General features: G+C 35.4%; 1 protein-coding gene across 4 annotated transcripts in view; it reads left to right on the top strand.

The window, feature by feature from the left end:
- Positions 1 to 25,241, top strand: part of Ca-alpha1t (Ca[2+]-channel protein alpha[[1]] subunit T) — a 118,533-nt gene that overhangs the window by 33,761 nt on the left and 59,531 nt on the right. For 2 of the 4 annotated variants that reach the window (XM_076773042.1, XM_076773043.1), the window contains exons 4-6: positions 1,539 to 1,636; positions 7,676 to 7,847; positions 11,695 to 11,733. In XM_076773042.1, the coding sequence (XP_076629157.1) occupies positions 1,539 to 1,636; positions 7,676 to 7,847; positions 11,695 to 11,733 (309 nt within the window). The remainder of the gene's footprint in view (positions 1 to 1,538; positions 1,637 to 7,675; positions 7,848 to 11,694; positions 11,734 to 25,241) is intronic. The other 2 variants (XM_076773044.1, XM_076773045.1) reach the window with 1 other exon arrangement.

The following is a 25,241-nucleotide window of genomic DNA, read 5'->3' as shown; positions in this document are numbered from 1 at the left end:
CGAGTCAATTATACGTATTGTACGAAAATATTTGGACACTGCAAGTCTACAGTCTTCATTTCTTATTGCTCAAGCGGTGGGGGAAAATACATACTAACTTTTTACACGTTCTTTGATTTATGATTCGTAAAAGTAATTCGTAAAACATATGAGAACATTGGAATTTTGGTACTTTTGGTACAAACTCATGGGGATGATTATACAGGGCGTTCGGCCACCCCTGGGAAAAATTTTAATGTCAGATTCTGGGGGCCAAAATAGGACGAAAATCAAGAATACCAATTTGTTGATCGAGGCTTCGTTAAAAAGTTATTAATGTTTAAAGTTCCGCCTGTAGAGCGGCAATCTGCGAACAGCTGCGACACGAGATAGTGGTTCTCATTCACAAAACTGTAAGACTGTCGATACGTCAGTAAGTAGAGTTTCTCATGCTGAACGAGAACCACTATCACGCAGCTGTTCACAGATTACCGTTTTACAGGCGGAACTTTAAACGTTAATAACTTTTAAACGAAGCCTCAATCAACAAATTGATATTCTTGATTTTCGTCTTATGTTGGCTCCTAGAATCAAAGACACTTCTTAAAATTTTAATTTGAAATTATTTTCTAAAATAAGTTTTCTTCGATAACATGATATTAAAAATAAACATAACACGAAGAAATAGAGACGGATATGTATAATATTTCCAGTCATAATACGTTTTCACCTACGTAAGTTTCTTTTAGTCGAGGATAGCCAGTTTTCTAGTTTCGAAAATCGCCAAAAATCGCGTCACTGGGCTTGGAATGAAAAAGATCAACGAACGAAAATTAACACGCGCCGTGAACTGATCCAAAAAATTAGGGTTGCATTCTCCGAAACGGAACGGAAATTCATACGGTAATAAACTCTATTTTTCAACGATGCCATTCTTGTACAGTAGAACCTCGATTGTTGCAGAAAGATTGGAGCTGAAAATTCCTGCAATAATCGAGGCAACCAATCCAATGAGAAGTAGCCTCACACAGCGTATCCCCACTACTTATGGCCCATGCGTAGCGTCTCCAACCTTACTTGTTGCTTGGCGACCATTTTCTTCGATTGTAGACATAATGCAACGAACGGGGCTCTCATGCAACGATGGAGATTGCAATGATCAAGGTTCTACTGTATTGTCAAGCATTTTGAAACGGTCTAGTAATAACGAGCGATTAATAGAAGCTGCATCTATCGTCAATATAATACATTAAGAGATGATTTTTTATTAATAAAACGTACACTCGACTTTTTTCTTATTTCCACTGATAGAATATACTGGCACCGGTTGGCCGTTTAATCCTGGGACACCTTGTGTAATACAGTTTAACTGGTTATGCTTAAAAATATTACGAAGAAATGTAAATCACATTTTGCTGACCAGTGTTCGAACTATGCGTGACTTCCTGAATCGAATTTTATTTACATGTAATTATGTATAGTAATAAATTAATTTCCGTCGACGAAGTTAATAGACTTACGTGCAAAAGTGAAATAAATTCTCCTTTGTCTTATTGCAGTGCTTTGGAATACTGTTTGAACGTGGAGAACATGAATCTGTCAGCGATAAGAACAATAAGAGTCCTGAGGCCTCTACGCGCCATCAACAGAATTCCAAGTAAGTACAAAAACAATAACAATTATATGTAAAAAACTGCTGAATTTTTTCGTATGATAAACTCTTCTCATAGATTTTATATAATGACAAATAAATATTTTCAATAATGTTGGTGGCACCAAAAAATTTTATTTATATTCCTCTAGTCTAATTATTGAACCAAGTTCCGCTGATTGAGATTGGCTAGAGACTCTCTCGAGAGATTTTGAGCAAGTAAAAAATTGAATAGAACTTTGCCAAAAGGTATTAAATGATTTTCAAAGAGATAAGACACGCTTCTGCGAACGAAACACTTAGTAATCACATTCTCGACAGGCTGGACGTATTTTTGAGTCGAAACCTTGAGTAGGAGATAAGATGGATTGGCAAGCCTCTTTAAAGCCTTGACGAAGTACGCTCAAATACTATCAGCAAACAGTAAAGGAAATTCGCTTTGCTAATTTTTTCGTCGAAAGGCTCTGCTCTCCTATTTTCGTCGTCCACGATCGTGACAATTTATTTTAAGAAGCTTCTGTATTTATTGGGCCATCTCACCGATTTTCACAACATTGAAATAAGGACATTATTTCGAATGACTTTTTCCTATGCATTTCTTAATTGCAAAAACAATTTTTATACTAACGTATTTCCCAATAAGAGCAACAGAACTTTGAATTTAAACAAAACGAAGACGACTGAAGATGATCTCTGGTACGTGTTGTTTTATTTTGACATTATACATTTAAATGACCATCGCGATTGCGTTTAATGGAGCGAATAAACTCAATTTTCGATGACTTTGGCACATCGATCGGACTGTATCTCGCCAATAACACGAATGTTTGTTTTGAGATCGTTAACAGTTTGTGGCTTGTTGGAATAAACAAGAGACTTAATGTGGCCCTGCAAGAAACAGTTCAATGGCGTCGAGTCGCAAGATCTTGGTGATCATCGACAGCTGCATTTCTCCAAATAATCGTTAAACTTCTTAATAAAATTTTCTCGAGAAATACGATCGTTTTGTTTGAATGTTTGAACATGTTGGAATTTATATGGTCGCTGTTTGTGTTTAATATTGACAACATTAATGATAGAATCGATAATTGAGAAAAAAAATAATAGTATATTTCCAGTGGTTCCTCGAATACTTTGCAATCATAGAAAAATCTGATTTTAACAAAAATGATGCAGATCAATTTTACAGTGACTTTTTCCTCCAGTAACGACAATAATATATCATTTCCTAACAAACTGTACATGCATGGAGGCAATCGAGATATTTATTCCTGCTTTAAAGCCCCAAAATTATGTGACAGAAAATGGCGTTGCTTGTAAAGTCTACTCTATAGCTCGTCCGTGATGTAACCGCGGTTCTGAAGCCTCTGGCTTTAAAGATTTCAAGTGGAACCATTAGCAACAAGCTAACGTTCTTCAAAATAGCCATCTGGTGGCAAATATAAGAAATGGAACATTCCGCCTCTTTTAAACCAGGGCATAATAAATAACCAAAAAGTTTTGATCGTAGTTATATTTGAAACAAGGTTTACTGATAAATCCGCTGACGTATTTTCGATGAATTATAACGCTCCTATTGACCGATACTTTAATTTTTAAAATAATCTTTATTTAATGCTCCTATATTTTCATTATCTGCACTCGAAAGCTCATTTTCATCCGTTCGGTGGTTCAACGATTACAGCTTAAAGCTAATGCTATATTTAAAATGTTTAACAATCTTTCAAATACACTGCTGGACAAAATTATAAAATATCCTGAGAATCATTGGTACAAGGATTTCGTATTGTATTTAACCTCTTACTGTACTTTAACGAGTCTGACTCGTGATGAAGATTTTGGCCTAAACATGAATATCACGAGCCAGTCTTGCGAACAGAAGGTCGGCCCAAACGTAAACATCACGAGCTAGGCTCGAGGACGGCAAATCACGATCGTGATTGGGTTTTAGTTCCTATCAGTACGCCACAAGAGTTGGTCACGATTCTTATAATCTCTGTTACAAAGCAGTTTAGCATCAGTCTGGTCTGTTTACCGCGCGTTGACGCCTACTGTTTGGGTCCGGATTTCGTCGAGCTAAATGCCACGGGAAGAGGTTAATATGTTACGTACAAAGTAAGACCATTTCCTTTTCAGTAATATTTTTATAAATTAAACAAATTATTTCTTCTTGTTACTGCCTCTTCTAGTTCCTTAGACGAAAATAACAATTTTATCGTAAAGTCAGATTTTTTACGCCATTTTGTCCGTCAATTTATAGTATTTTTCAGGTACGTAGACATAATTATGTTCTTCATGACAACGTTACTTCTATCTATATAAAAAGAAAACAAAATATACAAGCACGTTTAGACAAAAATGGAGCACACGAAACTGTTACGATTCTAGCATTGAAAAGAAAGTTCTGTATGACCCATTTTTCTTCTTGAATGCAAAACAAGTTGCGTTTTCGCCGAAAGCCTACACGAAAAATGTAATGAATTCGGACTTTCTGAAATTCGGTGTCGGAATGTTTTATTTATTTTTATATCGATCCCCCAAAATTGCGTTAACAAATGAACGAACAAAGAGCTTTCGAAACGAGTATGCTGGATTGTTTAACGATACAAAATATCATGTTCCAATGATACGATTAACAGGTACTCCAAGTCTGTAAAAGAGGAAAACAGAAAAAAAAATGTTGGAATCGGGACGCGAATTCGTGTTCGCCTGAACGAGCTTCGATAGTCAAACACTCTATTCACTTCGCCAAATCGATTTCATACTGCTGGTTTCATCGTTCATGGTAGGTACCAATGAAACCAGGAAAACTTTTAACATTTTTTTTTTACCGGAGATCGGGGCAAATGTGCGTCGAACTGTTTTATAACTTTGTTACAGATCATCTGACGAGCATCTACGAAACAAATTTTACGAAGAAATTAGGACTTGTTATTGATTAAATCTTGTAAAAAAATTTGTGGAACGAATCAGACAGTAGAATTAGAATCGCGTTTTTAATAGTTTAGAATGTAGACAATTTTGCATAAACTATGGCGAAAGGAATTCAATGTACTGTCACATGTGTGTGACTTTCAGTCGCTATGCCACTGTTCATTTAAGATATTACGTTTTGTTATGGTTCAAATTTTATGTGTGCTCATTACAGTGTCCCAACGTTTATAATTCCTTGTAATAATATTCCTGGCATCCTCGTGTGCTCATTATGGTATCCCAACGTTTATAATTCCTTGCAATAGCATTCCTGGCATCTTCGTGTGCCTTACTTCGGTCTACAACGGTGTAGAAAGTTGTTTCAAACTGTTCGTCGAATTGTCTTCGAAAATTGGTAGTTCGTCGGCTTAAATTCAAACAAAGTAATCGGAAACTTCAATCTCCATCAATGCAGAAATAGTTTCCAACGAAAGTTTTCGAGGATGAACAAATATATCAAGATGTATTGTTTTTGTTATATATGAGAGTTGCTTAATTATAAAGCTATGTGGAATTTGAACATTTATGAAATGTTTGATTTAAAAAGAAGGAGCTTCTACCAGATTGAAACTGTTGTGAAAATCGCCAGGCGTTAGGAAACAGTCTTTGTGTGAAACGTGCGGGCATTAAAGCGTTGAGTAACATAATACACGGCCAGGTTTATTAGAGGTTTATCCACCAGGTTTCGCCGGCATTTTTGCTGGAACTATGGTCGATCAAACCTGCGGGAAAACTTCTAGTAAACCTCTTCTGTGTAGAGGTAAACAGTACAGCGATTTCCCGTTTAAAAATGAATAGTGAATTTTAAATTCTAATTTGCTAAATTTAAAAATAAAAGATGGGAAATACAGGATATTAAATATTGGCTGATCAGTCGATATTGATTGGTTACTATTTGGTGCATTATAATACACAATATAAAATTTTATAAGTAAAACCTGTGTTCAGCAATACTCGATTAAATACTGACATTTTTTCTATAACGTTGTTCGCTGAATTGTAAATTACTACGTATTACGTTTCTACGAATATGTACATCGAATTAATCGTATCATTGACCGGTATATTTATAAAAAATATTGGTGGAAAACGAGTAAAAATATGTCAATAAGTCATATTTCAAGGTGGCGATTTGATTGACAATATCTGAGCATATTTAAAAATAAATTGATAAACGAGGTTATTTACAAATTTGTGTAATAATAAGAGTAACTCATTTATTAATACTAAAGATTTGTACTGCCTGCGACTATACAGGGTGTTTAACCACGCCTGGGAAAAATTTTAATGGAAGATGCTAAAGGCCAAAATAAGACGAAAATTAAGGATATCAATTTCTGGATTGAGGCTTCGTTAAAAAGTTATTAACAAAATTAAATTAAAAACTTTTAAATTATTCAGAAAAAATTATTTTCGTTTGTAGGGGTCAATTGCAATCATTTTTGGTGAATAGACATACCCCCGAAATCCTATGCACTTACGAGAAAAAAATTCTTTACCGGAAGTACAATGTCTGACCATGAATGATAATTCCCCTGAAATTCGGCGAAATTGAAAAGTTTCAAATCGGTCTAAAAAAATTATTTTTGGTTGCAAGGGTCAATTACAATCATTTTTGGCGAATAGACATACCCTTGAAATCCTACTCAGTTACGAGAAAAAAATTCAGTAAGTGGACAAATTTTTCGTCAAAATTAAAAAATTTCAAATCATTGTAAAAAAATTATTTTCAGTTGCGGGGGTCAATTACAGTCATTTTTGGTGAATAGACATACCCTCGAATTCCTACTCGGTTTCGAGAAAAAAATACCTTACCGAAAATATAATTCCAGACCAGAAATGTCTCTCCGAAATTTCATACGAATCTTTAAAACGTCATAACTTCCGAACGGATTGGACAATTTTAATGTTTAAAAAAGCAAACTACGCGTATTTTGGTGGAGAATATGTACAAATCGCAAAAATATTCGAAAAGTTGGTCCTCGACCTCGCAAAATGAGAGAAACCCAATAAAAATGGTCCAATTTTCAAACAGCCATAACTCCTACAGTAGTGAATATATTTCAATGAAACTTTTTTCTAAAGTAGAGCTCATAGGTGCCCACAAAAAAGTATTAGACAACTTTTCTGTAGTACGTCAAACAAAATTACTAAAAATGAAAAAGGAATTTTTAAGAAGAATCGACAGGGGGTAGGTGCCTAAATTTTTCGACGAAAAAAAAAGATTTTAAATCGTTCTGGAAAAATTATTTTCGGTTGCGGGGATCAATTGCAATAATTTTTGGTCATTAGACATATCCTTGAAATCCTACGCACTTTCAAGAAAAAAATACTTTATCGAAACTATAATATCTGATCAAAACTTATTCCACTGAAATTTCATACGTATCTGTAAAACTCCCAGTAGAGTCCCAGAAAAATGGGGCGAAAAAATATATTGGATATAAGGTCTACTCGCAGATTGTCGTTCTACAGGCGGAACTTTAAACGTTGATAACTTTTTAACGAAGCTTCAACCAACAAATTAGTATTCTTAATTTTCGTCTTATTTTAGCCTCTAGAATCTCCCGCTAAAATTTTTCCCAGGGGTGGCCGAACACTCTGTATACATAATTAATTACTATGTTGATAACCTTTAGTTAACATACCTACTTCCACCAAATAAATTTTTCTTTATATTCAGCGTATCGCAACGTGGCTCGTTCACGAATTTAAACGTCCATAAATATTAAAAGTAAATTTTACACGGTGAGAATAGATTTTAGCACCTATGCTCGCCAGAAATTTTTCGCCTTTCTCGACGAGCACACGAACGCGCCTTTAAAGTTACCGGGACCCCTCTTTTCATCACTCCGTATATTATCCTGCACCTTTCTTACTCTTTCCTATTAATATTCTAGCACCACTTCCGTTTGCGACGCCGGTATGACATTATTCTTCCCCTTGCGACGTAAATAGAAAAGTTCTTTATTTATCTAATTCCTCGCGGAAGCGACGGCATTGCGGTACGCTGAGTAAACATAAGATCTCAAGAGGTAATTATCTAGCCTTGCGGTTGTTCCTTTTCAACAGGTATGAGGATACTGGTGATGCTTTTACTCGACACGCTTCCAATGCTGGGCAACGTGCTGCTGCTGTGTTTCTTCGTCTTCTTCATATTCGGTATCGTCGGCGTCCAATTGTGGGAGGGCATCTTGCGCCAACGATGCTTCCTGAAGGCTCTACCGAACGTCAAATATCCCGAGTAAGTCGGCAACCGATGCGCTTTCTCGGCGACACTATATTTTTCTACCGCTTTTATTTTTCGTTCCACAGTCTCTCTACGTCAATGCGTCCATCTTGTGCGTTTATTATTACTTTTCACTTGCATCGATTCTGCATTTTCTTCGTTTCTCTTTCTTGGATCCTTTTCTTACACGCTATACGCAACTGTCGAGTCAACGTTAACCCGTACACACCGCATTGAGTCGGAATAAATATCGACCGTACTCTATTTCAAGAAGATGGCGCAATACACGGGCCACGCGACTGGATAAGTACGAACACCGTGGCCATTGGGGCGCGAGAGCGTTTTTCAAACTGAACGAAAAGAATCCGCTTTTCCGTACACGTTCCACAAACTCTTATTTACTCCGGGACTTTTTGGCGAACGTGATTTCAATAATTTTAAATACGAGAAAATCCGGGTTCTCAGTTACTACTTCCACTCGTATTCGTACACTATAATAATAGTGATTCACTATAAATGAAGAGAAACTTGTTATGGGAATTGTTTCCATTTATTTTTACCAAATGTTGTTTATTATAACTGTGTTATTTTTCTGCTTACGAAGTAGTTTCTTTGGTTATGTTTTTATTTCAATGGCCCACCCCAGTACTGGCCGCGCTCAATGCAGCTTCACTTTTGTTGTTTATTACACTACTATGTTACTTCTATTTACAAAGTAGTTTTTTTTGTTATTGTTAATGAATAAGCAATGCCTAATTACAAAACCAGTAGAGAGGTATAATATAAACAGTATTCAATACTGTAAACAATAAACACAAATCAACAACAACACGTGCTGCTGCTGTTGTTTTTCTCAAGCGGTCACCCCCATCCTTGACTGCACGTGGCCTAATCATGCTGCACTTCTGTGATCGGACGAAAATCGCTGCTGTCTACTACACTACTGTGTTACTTCTATCTACGAAGTACTTTTTTGTGTTTTGTTTTTTCTTTTTAATATTAACGAGTAAGGCTTAATTATAAAACTGATAGAGAGGTACAATATAAACAATATACAAATGAATAATACCATAAATTATGTTTTTAACGTGGCATGACCATTGACAAATGTTGTTTTTAATTTATTCGAACATAAACTTAAATATCTCAATGTATGAAAAAATGGATTCATACCAGTTTCAATAACAACGATACAATTCATAAAAAGCAAGTTTTTTTTATTTATAGCGAATCACCATTATAGTACACGAATACGAGTAGGACTTTATTCGAATATACGTTTTATTTAAGCTTAGTTTTTCTCGTTAGTTTTAACTATTAAATTTTGAACGGGAAACAAGATTATGCTAGCTGAAATGCAGACACTTAACAATGCATTTTTCTTCGACTTTTAACGTAGCTTTTGACTACAGAATCTCGTATGATTGGAATTCTTGTTTACAGCGAGAAGAATTCATGCTTGTAAAACAATGTTGGGCAAAATGTGATCTGACTACATTATCAAATATCTTGAAAATTAGATAGTCTTTATATTTTTCAGATATTTACAATTATAATTACGCTGGATGATAATTACAGTGTGATTATATGTAATCGTATCATTGTAAATATAATCGGATTGCATTTTGTCGAATTCCGTCTAAACTTTCTTTGTCAGACATGTTGCATTTATATTTTTCTTCGCCTTTTTTCGGCTTTATGATGTTTCTTCGACGACTCACGTCATATTTCTTTTACGTTGATACCCGGAATGATTCTAATGCTAAATGTCAGTTTTATTTCTTTTACCCAAGCGCGATATCCAAAGTATTTTCGACTAGAATTTAAATAGCTTCTGTGTATTTCTGGTACCGGATACGTATGTCGACAATTAAAATCTTTTCTGATCCTATTTTTAACGGCGGTGTTAAAGAAAGTCAGTTCCATCTAAGTCGATTACTAATCTCTTATGTGCAATGGTTCGCGAAAGTATTTTCATAGTTTCGATCAGAAATGTTACTGAACAAAATGCTGCAAAATTACGCAGCATTATATTTTCAGAAATATAAATAGAGAAAACAATGCATTCTCAGAGATATCAATATATAAAACGAAAAGAGATTGAGTGCATATTTTTTGCTTTTCTCTTGTTTTGTTGTAGCTTAATTTTTATCTTCGACTTTTAACATAGCTTACTTTTTATCTAGAACAATGTTTAATATTATAAAAAACAAGTGAGATATTCCAGGTATTCTGTCGATATTTTGAAAGCTTTAGATTGATTTAGATTCACGATGTTCACTAATATTTCTAATTGCAAGCGTTCGAATACTTTCGTGAGCCATTATACTTTCAAAACCGAAATATTTGCAGTACAATCGTTCCATCGTAAAACCACTAAACGCGTTTGTACGATTCGTACAGCTAGTGCAAATCGTATTTACTATACTTAAAAAAACGTTCACGTATAATTATTTTACGCAGTACGCTAAATTGCATGACGAAGTAGCTCGAGTTGTCGCAAAGTATCGCTTGAAATAAATTTTATTTCGCTGCGAATTCTTCCGTTCGACTCTATTTCTATTTTTACTATCGTTTACCATAGTTTCTATATTTTTTCTTCATCTCCATCGATGCTCGATGGTTTCTGTTCGAGACTCGTCAACGGCATCCGACAAAAAACCGGTTACAATATTCACAAAACACATCCAAGAATTTCAATCCAAACAATTTTGAAAATAATTCATTCCATCCTATACATGGTACAAAGTGGTTATTATTTATGTATCTGTAGGATACGATGCTTCACGATAAACAGAGGAATTGTAAACGAAATGTTTCATTGTCGTGTTTAATCGCATTTCGTATCGAAACATCATTTACGCGTGTTAATGTTTATGTTTCGAATCAAAAGGTATTTGTAATCATTGTTTAAAATGTTCTGATTTTTATTAGTGAGAATTAACCCTAGAAAGACTGAGTTATGGAGCCGTCGAGCTACGTCCGCCTACGTACATAATTATCTTTGGAAAATAGCCTTTACAAACGTTTATTATTATTTCATAAGCAATGCTTTTTATTACAGCTTGTGATTATACTGTGATTTCTCTTCCATCTTCCATTAATTTTGTTTACAATTTCTTCTCTTATACATTTCAAATAAATTTATTTATAATTTATTTATTTTTCAAGCCTCTTAAAAGTATCTTTTGTCCGTACATTCTCTATACGATCAGGTTTTTCCACTAAATCGACTCCCAATCCTCGAGCATCGATACAAAAACTATAAGCAAGAACAAAAAATACCATTCTCGAAACATTTTATATCGGAGAAATGTCGCGTTTTATTAAGATCTTTCGATCGGCGGACTCGACGAGTCTCCTCGTTGTCTTTCTAGGGCATTTTTTTTGCACCAAAGTTCCAACGGTTCAACGACGAAAAGAGTACCGGTGTACACTCATCCATCAGGATTGTGTTCGTAATTCTGCAGATGTACGGAAGCCACTAAGCGCCTTTCGACTTCCGATTGGTAGAACGACGCGACATCGATTATGTTTCTATCAATCGTTCGTGCATCCGTGGCAGTATGGACAGAATCGTTCGCGACCAGCACACGACGATCGAGTAAAAGTTCAAGCGTCGTCTTCGTTAATTTATCAGCATATATTAATACTTGATAAAAATGTTAATGGTATTCTCTAGCTCCTTCCTCGACGCATCCACGCGGATGGGAGGCGTGAAAAGTCGACGAAACGAACGATCCCTTGATTAGCTAACCTGTGTCTTCCTTTTCTCCCCTTTCCGATAAAATAGAAAGCTAGATATTAGACGTAAGTACTTGACCCTAGGGGACAGTGACAGGGTGTTGTTTCGCTGTTGCAGGTTACTCTCGGACGAGTACTCGGTTCGATCACGCATTTAGTAAGCTCTAATAGAGAACAATGTGCTGTGCATATATCTATATACATATCTAAATCTATACGAATTAAATAGACACCTAATATGGATAGACGTGCATCCGTGTGTGCATATATGTATATAAATGCAAACGTCACGCGCATATGTATATGTCTGTCTCTCTGTCTGTTCTTGATCATGGTACGAGTGTACAAATGTATTTATAGTGTGTACCAACATAGAGCATGCCACCATGTCCAGAGGCGAATAAAATACTATTTCGAACAACGGAGGATTGTTTGTTTGACAACGTCGACGAGAAGTTTGGAAACGTACTAATTGGCAAACAGGACGCGGCCACAGTAATCCGTGAAATTCTAAATTCGCATCTAGAAATCGTATTTTGTAGCCGCCTCTGCGTTTCACTTGTCGTGTGACGCCCGTTTCTATAGGTACAGTAATTCCTCGCTGGATGAATGAAAATCGGCCACGCCGTTTTAACACTGATTGTGTCTCGTTGCGCCAACGACTAAAATCCTTTATATTTTTTGATTTTTATGAGATTAATATTCTGCCGTTGGGTTTTCCGCGAGAATTAGTTCAAACAAGATTCGACTACTTTTAACTATAGTTTTGTTCGAATCATATAATTAAAAATAGTCTGAATGCAATACGATTTATTTTCATCGTAGAAACCTCACCAATCATAATAATCTCAAACGCAATGAAAAATATAAACATTTGTTTAAGACGTAAATTTGAGAGACGTAAACAATGGTCAGTTTCTTTAACCTCGTGTTAAAATCCTATCTCCAAACGAAGAATTACTGTACTCGTGTTATGATCTGACATCGCGGCCATAGTCTCCTTCGATTGCGTACACGGGGTGTCCCGTTTTAATCGATCCACGTAAATATCGTTGAAATCGTTCACAGTATCAAAAAGTATTTCTGGCGAATGTTGGAGAATTTGGAAACTTCAAATATATGGGGTTTTACAAATTTTAAGATTGCCGTCGTTTTTATAATTTTGTACCTTGGTGTCTACATGTATTTACGAACGTTTAAATTAAAATAAATTTCATTATATATCATTACGTAATATAAATGATGTAAAATTATATAGAAATAATTTTGGTATATTCACCTGTTCGTTAAAAACATGCCTTTTCGTTTCAAATCTATTTTGCTCGATGAATTCAGTTTAAATTTCTGTATCATGATATAATCAATAGTCCTTTGATCGTAGTTTTGTATGAAAGAATTAATGAAACGTAAAGTTTATTATAAAATTTGAAGTCGAAATTTAAATTAGAATGCTTAAATTTGATCAAGGGATGAAACCACCCTATAGAATATAAATTCTATCACGAAGCCCGGTTTTCGACATAAATAACTGCAATATAAATCTAAGTAAGCGCCAGGAATATTTCGTCAATTGAATTCGATGTGAAAACTGTTACTTGGAAGCGAGAATTGTTGCATAAGATACTCTTAGCGACGAGTTCACTATGATGGATGCAATTTGAAGCGACTGCGAATGCTTAAAGCCACTTCCGTGACTGTGATTAATATCACAAGCAACCGCTTCTTTTACGGTTTCATTATGCCCTTCTATATTTGAAAAACAAAGAGGCCGTACTTGTGTTGGTTTATGCAAAGGATCAAGAGATAGTATGGCAGGGTAGTCGAACAATATAACGAGGTTAAGCTCTTAATTGTTTTGGATGGTCAGTTAAATTTGCATCTACTGTGCAATTAAGTTCAGAAATGGGGGAATCTTCTAATTAAAATATATTTGTATTTTGTATTTCAATATGTCGTCGAATACCAAATCGTGTGATTCCTTTTACTATCGTTTTAATTTTGATATCTTTGCCGTAATTTCTAAAGATAATTCGTAGTACTCTTAATTTTGAAACGTGGTTTTTGGCTACCATGTCTCACCTTTCGATAGATTCAGACGGGCTTAATGATTATTTAATAAATTAAGGGTTTCTGCGTATGTTTCCTTCTAATTCGTATTTGATGAAATACATTTTTGCCATCTCTAGTTATAATTACGGTCAGGTCAGGGTCGCGTATGGCTATCCAAACATCCCAGTTTATAATTGTTGCTGGGAATAGCTAACTTGTTAGGTGCCAGGTGCTTTGTGTCCCTCGAATATTTAATTAGGAACTCTTTTATCTGGTATTTTAGCCTCGGCGAGTCAGATTCGAGATTATTCAAGGTCTTTTCACCAATTAATGCAGTATACACCGAGCACGTTGCTCTTACGCTCGATACTCGAGAAACTGACCTTTAGTTTGAATACAATGATACACTCGATCCCTAAATGTTCCGTCAGCCATATCGAAACCTTCGTTAAACACATTTTGGCACCCTTTAAGCATTCGAGTTATTACGAGTGGTTCTTCTTGGTACACTTAGGTTTCTAGGAGTGTTTTCGCTATGTCCTCGACCAGTTTCGACGTGCCCTAAATTTTAAGTCCAGTTTTATTAAACAAAAATTTTTATCCACCCTTTCTTTAAATTGTACGGTAATAAAATAAAGAAAAAATCTAAATAGAACAAAACGACGAAACAAATATAACATAAAAACGAAAAAAAAGAACTAACACGATTTTACGGAGCGTTAAAGGTTCAACGTTATTTGAAAAACTAAACCTTGATAACGTCGACTGATTATTGTATTTCTCGTTTATTTCAAGATTAAATAAATATATGTATACAAATGATCTATCAAAAATGAGATACAGCTATACGCTATGATTAACTGAACAAAATGGCGGCAATGCACATCACATCTCCAGAAATGTTTCGAAAGTTACCGATAATTTCGACGATATTCGCGTGGATCGATCACACCGGAACACCTTGTATACGCAGTTTACAACGTACAACAGGAATGCGAACGAATAAGAAATTTTACCGAAAATTATATGTGTACTTCGCACGGTGTCGAGCTCGAATGTCTTTTCTCGTCTCTCAGCGACATTTCAATTTTCTTCGCATCCTCTCGATGCACGAATCGATGTTTTCTATATTTTTCGTCTCGATATCACGTTACTTGTCTTCACATTACGCGTCTTCACTATTTCTCTCTCTCTTGGCCTATCTACAACGACTTATCCATTCGTCTCTCTTCGTTTCTCTCACCCGTTTCTTCGCCTTTTAATCGACACGTCCCACGATCTTTAAACCGCGCGCATTGTTATTAGTCGTTTGATGAAATCCACGGCAAGAACGCTCGGTCACGTTTCCCAACTTGTTATTCACTCCTCAACGTCGGCCAGTCGCTCCGAACTATTCCAAATCCCATTTATTTTCCTAACGCTTTGTTCTCGTCGTCCTTTATTCGCACTGGTCATTCAACCACCGAACAATAGCAAACGCTCGCGTGAGTGGGATGAAGTTTATTTGAAAAGATCTAGTTCTACTCTCGACTTCCGCGCCGTAGACGTGTGCCAGTAATTCGATTAATTTTGGCGATAAATACCTAGTCGCCATTCACGTTGAGGCGTTGCCATCGATAATATCGAAACGTTACGCACAATTTAACGTATCGACGAGAATAATCTCAATATCCTTTTTAAGATGTCTTCGAACGAGAATAAACAGATTAATACGATAAAAGGTCTTTTACGTTTGCTGTATTTTACAAAATATTTCTTCAAATTTCTTTATTTTTTCACCTTAACGATGTCATCGATATATCGTCTGATATCGATAACTAGTCGATATAATCGATATATCGCTAGGTATCGTTAGGATATCGATAGCGGATCGATAATCGATAGCAGCGCCACTCGATTCACGCCCACCGGTTTCGATTTTCTTCTCGATACGATCGTCGAGCCAAGACTAGAGGTTTTGCGGAGGTTGTGCGGAGGAGTGAGTCGAACCAATCCCAGGGCTAATTAAACGCGCGATGCTCGCACGGTCTATTCCGGTTTACGTGGCGGCTATTTTCGAACGTTTATCGACTTCTGTACCGGCGTTACGCGCTCTTTCAGCGTAGCAGCGTCGATCCCGCGTTGCAACTTCGCGAAGTTTACTCTCCGAGTAAGCGGTTGCACGTACGACGTGTTCCGCGTGTGCAGCATGTTTCCTCGCAGCCCGTTCACGCGATACGGTGTTTTGATCGTTTCAGTCATTTTACCGAGAGCAACATTCGACTGGTTCCATATCCCCATCTGAAATTTAATTTTCACGCGTTACATCAGACGTCCCACGTAATGCTTTTCACGGGATTTTATAATTCACGACGAAGAAAAAGAGTTCTTGTGTTTAGTCTTAATTTGTCATCAGTAAAGTGTGAATGTTTAATTTTCGAAAAACTACAGAGTGCACTTAATATGCAAAAATATAAGAAATAGTTGAAGTTTAGGGGTTGAGACAAACCTCGTCAAAGTTTCTATTTCATTAATTCTATTAATAAAAATATTAATTTGTATAAAGATCCACAGTCTTGTCATGAGATGTTTTAATTTCCCTAGTAATCCCTTGAAGATAATTGCCAGTTTTGGTAAAAAATTTCACTTTCTTGGTACATACCCCTGGGTTATTAAATTCGTTTTGACACGGACTACTATATCATAAAATAAATGTAACTCGAAAAATTTTTTTTATTGCAATTTGTAACTAATCGAGAGCTGATCAACTTTCGTTGAGAATGTTATTTTGTCAAATTATCAGAAGTGCTTGAAAAATTGTGAGAAGCGTTACCGTGGGACACCATGTACAGAGCGATTCTCCAGCCAGTGGACTCGAAAGGAACGTCGCCGTATAAACACCGCGGCGATAATCCCATGTATGTTTAGGGACTCGTGTCACCGTTGCTTCATTGATCGATCGACGATGACAACTGCTGCAACCTAGACGACTCTATTTTCAAGAGAGAAACAGAGTAAACCCAGACCTCTTTATCGAGCCACGGCTGTAAACATACACGGGATTATCGCCTCCGTGTTTAGGCGGCGGCATTACTCTCGAGTATACTGGCGGGAAAATCGCTCTGTATATGCCTACTTCCTTCGTTTATTTGTTCATTCTGCTATTTACATTTCGAGCAGGTGGACGTATTATCGTCGTCGTCATCCGATTTCTCGAAATCTTCCTCCAGTATTGGAACAAATTGCCATGCTCTTTCACAGTTGTTATAGAAATTTAATGATCCCATACAGCGTTCGATTTGAATTTTACCATATACATATGAGGCGTTGAGGATAGGAAGACATGGTTAAAGAAAAACGCGTTTTAAACATTTTTCATAGGGGGTGAATCATTTAAAAATAAATATGTTAACGCATAAGAGTAACGTGAAAATGTTTGAAACGCGTTTTTCTCTATCCATATTTTTACTGAGTTCGTCAAAATCTCTAAATAATGAGCTTCTAAAAATTGTTTGGTTATTCTAATATTTCTGTTAATATTTTCTTTTGATACTTTATTCTATCATCGAAATCAAATTAGATATTTAAGGTGCTCAAATGGTGGTAATTATTTTGGTTCTAAAATCATTGCACTTTCGGTATCAGAGGTAACATAATTACCGGTTTTCTCTACTTAAAACAAATCTTGAGAATTGTAATGGAATAGAGAAACCCAACAAATTATCGGTAAATATATCGGTATTTTTATATTTCGATTTCTATAAAAGTCATGAAGATACAACTGAAAGATCGTGAACATTTTTAATGGCCAACTATGTTTCGAATTCTCTTCGAAGGAACATAGGTGGCCACGAAAGTTTTCAACCCTCGGAGAGTGGAGGCTGGGTCACTCCTGATCTATTGTAAAATTTTTCAAACATTCACACGAAAGTGTTATTAATCGATTTCGTTCCGAAAATGGTAATAATATGTAATGATTTAAAAATATGTATTCTTGTAATTTTTTACAATTCGTTCGTAGAGTGCTTTTCTGTGTAATTGCAATAACATTAGAAACATTTTGAAAATATCCTCAGTGATATATTTATCAACGGTATGGGTTGTCTTTTTATTTTTCCACCGTTTTAAATATCAATTTTTACATTTTCAGAATACAGTTCATTGTCTGATTCGTCGAAGTTTCTGTCTCGTCTTCATAGAGATACGGTTTTAAAGAATATTATCGCATGTTCCAATGTGTTTAGGTCACAAGTACCTTAATACCTTCCAGTAGAGATTGAAAAACTGCATCGAATAGTCCAACAAAAATGATAAAGTTCCGTTTAAAAAAACAACAACAGTTTTTAGCAATTTTGCATCGCTGCGTAAAACTGAACGAAATTCACTCGCCGTTTTAGATATACAGGGTGTTCGGCCATCCTTGGGAAACATTTTAATGGGAGATTCTAGAGGTCAAAATAAGACGAAAATTAAGGATACTAATTTATTGATTGAGGCCTCGTTATAAAGTTATACAAAAATTTCTAGCCACACAGTATATTTTCGGTAAAGTATTTTTTTCTGGAAAGTACGTAGGATTTCGGGGGTATGTGTATTCACAAAAAATGATTGTAATTCACTCCCGCAATCGAAAATAATTTTTCCAGAACGATTTGAAATTTTTCAATTTTGTCGAAAAATTTCACATCTTCTCGAATTTTTTTCTAGGAAATGAGTAGGATTTCGGAGATATGACTCTTCACCAAAAATGATTGTAATTGACCCCTACAGCGAAAAATATTTTTTTTAGAACGATTTGAAATTTTTTTTTTTCGTCGAAAAATTTCAGCACCTCCCCCCCTGTCGATTTTTCTTAAAAATTCGTTTTTCATTTTTAGTAATTTTATTTGACGCCCTACAGAAAAGTTGTCTAATACTTTTTTGTAGGTACCCATGAGCTCTACTACAGAAAAAAGTTTCATTGAAATGTATTCACAATTGTAGGCGTTATGGCTGTTTGAAAATTGGACCATTTTTATTGGGTTTTTCTCAGTTTACGGGGTCAAGGACCAACTTTTCGAATATTTTTGCAATTTCTACATATTCTTCATCTAAATACGCGTCGTTTGCATTTTTGAAAATTAAAATCGTCCAATCTGTTCAGGAGTTATGATGTCTTAAAGATTCGCATGAAAATTCGGGGAACGATTTCTGGTCGGGAATTACATATTCGGTAAGGATTTTTTTTCTCGAAACCGAGTAGGAATTCGAGGGTATGTCTATTCACCAAAAATGATTGTAATTGACCCCCGCAACCAAAAATAATTTTTTTAGACCGATTTGAAATTTTTCAATTTCGCCAAATTTCAGGGGAATCATCATTCATGGTCAGACATTGTGTTTTCGGAAAAGAATTTTTTTCTCGCAAGTGCGTAGGATTTCGGGGGTATGCCTATTCACCAAAAATGATTGTAATTCACTCCCGCAACCGAAAATAATTTTTTCAGAATGATTTGAAATTTTGTAATTTAACTTTGTTAATGACTTTTTAACGAAGCCTCAATCAAGAAATTGATATTCTTCTTCTTAAAATTTTTCCCAATTGCGTATGACACCCTGTATAGTCGCTGGCGACGCAACTTCCGAAAGTAGGACTGACAGAAATCAACTGAACGTGGTCCAATGATGTAGAAAACCGTGAAAACGTTGCAGCGGTGGTTGCAAACTCCGTACCGTTTATTGGGCCGCGTAACTTTACGCTCTGCTTTCCAGGAATTTCGAGAGGGGATATGCTTTCTCGATATCGAAATGGGTCAGCTCGTAAGAGTTGCGACTGTAAAATATGATTGTTGAATCACGACACGCACGATCGCACGATTAAGCAAGATCCAGCACTCGCACTAGCAACGCATTCGATGCAACGACAGTCACATTAGGCGTCGATTAGCTGTATTTTCGAACAAGAAGCACGATCAGCACACCGCAAAAAGCACAATACAGTCGCTCACACTGAACATCGTCCAGCAGTCATGCTAACGCATCGATAAAGTACTTTACGTACAGATAATTAAGATACGTTTACGGATCGATAGAGAAATTATTATTGCCACACGATACGAGGCAAGAATGATAATTTTTACGGAAATATTAACAACAGACGAAACGTTCTTAAATATTTATATAAGTGCATAAGCACCCATCCATTTCAGAAACTTTATTGCTAATTGTACGAAAATATAAACTCGACGTTTCGCTCCGAGCTTGTTATTAATCGATTTTACTAATTTCTCAGTATATAGGTTGTCTCTGTAACTTTGTGCTTCGAATAACAGCCCCAGCTTCGATATTACAAGAGAATGTCTGAGGAAAAGTATGTCATGCTCGGTGGGGCTTGGATTATTCATTGAATAATCGCAATTAATACGGGCCTGACATTTCGTGAGGTTTCGAGCTCACGTTTTTAATTGGGACACGTTTCTTTTTGTACGCGATCTTATATCCAATCTAAAATGTGGCGAACTGTGTTTATTATTCAGATTAGTAGTAACGAGAATGGTCTTCTGAAACTCTCAATTTAAATTAACTATCTTGGTGCAATAAATATGCATCATGATTATCGTCTGGAACACTTACTAAAATAAATTTTAAGTGTTATTACGAGTCCTACGAACAAAATTACACAGTTTGGTTTAAAAAGAATTACCAGATGACCTTGAAAACTCTTTTAAAAAGTAACCCCCGAAGAATATGATTCTTTCAGCTGTCTGTACAAAGCCAAATTTTTTTTTAAAGGTCGTTCAATGCGACGGAGATATTTAATTTTCGAATTATTCTTTTACGACCAAAAGGCAAAGATGGTGGACGATTTTGAGTACGAGCTACCGCAGTTAGCTACGCTGTGTTATAGGAGCGGGCACGTGCATTAGGGGGTAGCCTGAAACAATTAATCGCGTTAGAAAATTAGAGAAAATTCGACGCTTACGATGTTTTAGATATTAGACTATTGACGGCGAATTGTGACACTGGTTTTTTTGCATGGTTTTACTTTGTGGATAGAAACGTATACGACGACTCGAATGCGATTCGCGATATTTCGATACACACGGTCGGAATGCTGTTAAATAATTCCCTGAATGAAACAAACACAGGCTCTGTTTTCTTTTTTTTTAACTTATATCAACACGAATTCCGTATTGATACGATTCGTACGCCCCGGATGCTCTGGAAAACACGGTTCCTCGATTTCGTGTTGAGATTGCTGCAAAATCGTTGCTCTTAGCGTCGCTGTAAACTTTGTACAAGCCCCGACGTTAATTGCGACAGTAACGAAGCGTACCGAGGCGTATCGAAGAGGTTTAAACTTTTTGTCAACATGTTTAACATAGACAACGATTAACGTAAATTACAACGTCCAGAATCTATGTTGATTTCGGTTACAATCTCTTTTAATATCTTTGATTAAAAGTTTTCTGGTTAAAAAGGAGTAAAAATAAAATTTTCAGCTATCTGTAACTATGTTGATTTCGGTTACAACCTCTTTTAATATTTCTAATATTAATATTTCTAAGGTTTTCTGATCAAAAAGGAATAAAAACAAAATTTTCAGCTGTTTGTATCTATGTTGATTTCGGTTACAATCTCTTTTAATATTTCTAATTAAAGGTTTTCTGATCAAAAAGGAATAAAAACAAAATTTTTCAGCTATTTGTATCTATGTTGATTTCGGTTACAACCTCTTTTAATATCTCTGATTAAAAGTTTACTGGTCAAAAAGGAGTAAAAATAAAATTTTCAGCTATTTGTAACTACGAAACGTGGATATAAATCTTCTCGATTGAACGCGAATATTCGCAAACAGTGCCCGAATTAATAAAAAAAATCAGGATCGAACATTTTTCGTACACCCGGGAGAAACAAAATTTTCTTTTTTTTTGAACTAAATGCAAATTAAAGAAATTTTTATGATTCTTGTATCTTTAAAAGAGTGTTATCGGTGACTTGGTAAGAATTTTCTTCCTGGAAAATTAGTCGAAACGCTATTTCCGATTGTCCCTCGATCGAGGAGAATTGAGTAAGTATGATGCGACAAGTTACAGTCACGCATAAGGATTATTGTTTAACGAAGAAAGTATAAAATTTGCCAGCGGCGAAATGTGTCGCGACGATACGATAATTGTAACGCAATTGTTTACGGTGGCTTACAGTAATAAGCCGTGTACAAATACGTGGTCGTATCGGTGGCATCTCCCTATTAAGTGTTTTTGTCGAGATAACCGACATTGTTTAGTGGTCGCGCGCTACATCACACGATGAGAATGAATAGCACGTTGATAAGAGCAACCCTCGAAGTCAAAGGAGGGCGTTTACTTTCTTTTATCCACGGAGGCGACACCACAGCGGCATTCTTAAAGGGGCGTTAGCAGTTTCCTTTCTTATTGTTTTTCTTTGATGCAACGCCAGCTGCGTGCACGCAAACTCGATATTTACGTCTATACTTCTTTTCCTTATCGTCGATTGCTGCACTTTTACTTCAACAACATACGAGCATATGCATAGTATATACAATATGTATGTATATGTACACGTACAGTGAATCGAGAATGTATTCGCAACCGCGCCATCTTTGCGCTTCGAACGATTGGTACATTGTGAAAGGGAACGCGAGGAAAATATTAAGCTGAGAAAATTGTATCGAAACGATAATATTAATATGATGTACGATCGCAGAAAAGTACAAAAATTATGCGAGAAGAGATTGTCCTGTTTAAATTATACGATTTATACAATTAAATGAATCATATAAAGTGGCTATAATGTCTTTTAGCAGTCGATCTAGGTAGAGAAATTTTGTACTCTTTTATACAAAAGAATATTCCTATTCGTATCATGAAAAATGATTCTGAGAAAAAGAAATAATTAACAAGTTAAATTACATACGTTCCAATTACTGAATGTTCCATTTTCTTTTACGATGTTCTGATCGTTTGAAGTTAACAATGAGGTACGAATAGTTTTGTGACTCACTCTGTTATATACTTGATATAGCAGGTGTATCGCATACATACAGGGTGTTCGGCCAACCCTGGGAAAAATTTTAACGGGAGATTCTAGAGGCCAAAATAAGATGAATATCAAGAATACCAATTTGTTGATGGAGATTTCGTTAAAAAGTTATTAACGTTTAAAGTTCCGCTTGTACTGAATTTTTTTCTAGAAAGTGGGTAGGATCTCGGGGGTAGGTCTAATCATAAAAAATGATTGTAATTGACTCCTGCAGCTGAAAATAATTTTTCCAGAGTGATTTGAAACTTTTTGAAATTTCAGTGGAATTGGAATGTCAGGGTCAGACATTGTAATTTCAATAAAGAATTTTTTTCTCGATAATGGTTAGGATTTCGGGGGTAGGTCTATTCATAAAAAATTATTGTAATTGATCCCCGCAACCGAAAATAATTTTTCCAGAACGATTTCAAATTTTTTAATTTTGTCAAAAAATTTCACACCTTTTCGAATTTTTTTTTAGGAAATGAGTAGGATTTCGATGATATGACTCTCCACCAAAAATGATTGTAATTGACCCCTACAGTGAAGAATATTTTTTTTAGAACGATTTGAAATTTTTTTTTTTCGTCGAAAAATTTAGGCACCTACTCCCTTGTCGATTTTTCTTAAAAATTCGTTTTTTATTTTTAGTAATTTTCTTTGACCCCCTACAGAAAAGTTGTCTAATACTTTTTTGTAGGTACCCATGAGCTCTACTTCAGAAAAAAGTTTCATTGAAATATATTCACAATTGTAGGCGTTATGGCTGTTTGAAAATTGGACCATTTTTATTGAGTTTTCCTCAGTTTACGGAGTCAAGGATCAATTTTTCGAATATTTTTGCAATTTCTACATATTCTCCATCAAAATACGTGTAGTTTGCTTTTTTAAACATTAAAATCGTCCAATCCGTTCAGAAGTTATGACGTTTTAAAGATTCGCATGAAAATTCGGGCAGACATTTCTGGCCTGAAATTAGATTTTCGGTAAGCAATTTTTTTCTCGAAAATGCGTAGAATTTCGAGGGTATGTGTAATGACCAAAAATGATTGCAATCGACTCTTGCAACCGAAAATACTTTTTTTAAAACGATTTGAAAAATTTTTTTTCTGCCAAAAAATTTCAATACCTACCCGATTTTTTTTCTCGAAAGTGGGTAGGTTTTCAAGGATATGTCTATTCACCAAAAATGCTTATAATTGACCGCTGCAACCAAAAATAATTTTTCCATAACGATTTGAAATATTTGAATTTGACTGTTAATAACTTTTTAACGGAGCCTCCATCAACAAATTGGTATTCTTGATTTTCGTCTTATTTTGGCCTCTAGAATCCCCCATTAAAATTTTTCCCAGGGGTGGCCGAACACCCTGTATATACAGGGTGTTCTGTTGCAGGTGTTGAAACCTTTAAAGGGTGATTTTAGATGCTAAAATAAGATGACCATTAAGAATTGAAAAGACAGAGGATGAATTTATATTACTTGTTTCTAGAATTACAAATAGGTATTATTCAAAATCTATTTGAGCTAAGAATAGATGTATACACTACAGTCGAAAAGTTTGGAAACAATTATACTTTTTACAATAAAACACGATATTCCTTTGTTATTAGATTGAAAATAAACAAAGTTAAATACAGAATATTTTAAGAAATTAAAAAATGTTTAAGATTTGCAAGTTATTCGAAAAAAGTTGGTCATTTTAATGGGGCAACGATTCGATAAATATAGATTAAAGTCTTCGAGTCTTTTTATTACTTTTAACTTAGTTATTTTCATGTGTAGTATGTGTACAATATAAACTGTTACAGTATATAAAATTTTAATTGTGAATAAAATATCTGTAACGCGATTTTGCAATACTCAACTGCTCCCAAACTTTTGATGGGTACATATTTTAATAGTTAAAAAGAATTTTCTCAAACTCTTATCTTTATTCTTCTGAAAAGTAAATAGATAGCCTTACTCGAACTTCTGTCTTTATCTTCGTCCTATTTTGGCATATAGAAGCGCCCCTTAAAATTTCAAGCACACGTAGCCAAATATATACAGGATATTTCGAAACGATGGGACGAGTTAAAGCATGTAAATCTCTCGTGCAAAGAGAAATAGAAAAGTTCTTTAACGTATTGCTTTCTGATAGTTTGTTTTCGAGATATAATATGTAAGAATGTCATGGACACATGTTTCTTGTATGTGTGTGTGTGTGAGAGAGATCGTACTGAAAAGTTGGCTAGACAAAGGAATGTGAATCTGATTGGTGTTTAAATCCCTATTCTAGTTTGGAGTTTAATAATGTAGAAAGTTGTCCCAAGCTGGTCGTGCGAAATTAAATTCAAACCAATTAATCAGAAACTTCGACTTCCATAAATTCAGAAATAGTCTGTATTGAAAGTCTCTGCGAATAAAGAAACATACGAAGATACTGCCTTTGATGTTTACGTAGATATCGACGAGCCGTGATGATTTAATAAAACCAATATTGATATGTTTGTTTAACGAGTAAAACTAATGTTTGAACGTTTATGAAATGTTGATTTAAAAACAGTTAGCTTCTGTCGAATCGAAGCTCTTGCAAATATCGCTGCCGGCGAGAAACGCGTATGAAACGCTCG

Source organism: Colletes latitarsis, chromosome 9 (assembly GCF_051014445.1).
Source record: "Colletes latitarsis isolate SP2378_abdomen chromosome 9, iyColLati1, whole genome shotgun sequence".
Lineage (NCBI taxonomy): Eukaryota > Metazoa > Arthropoda > Insecta > Hymenoptera > Colletidae > Colletes > Colletes latitarsis.
This window is presented reverse-complemented; position numbering and strand designations above follow the sequence as displayed.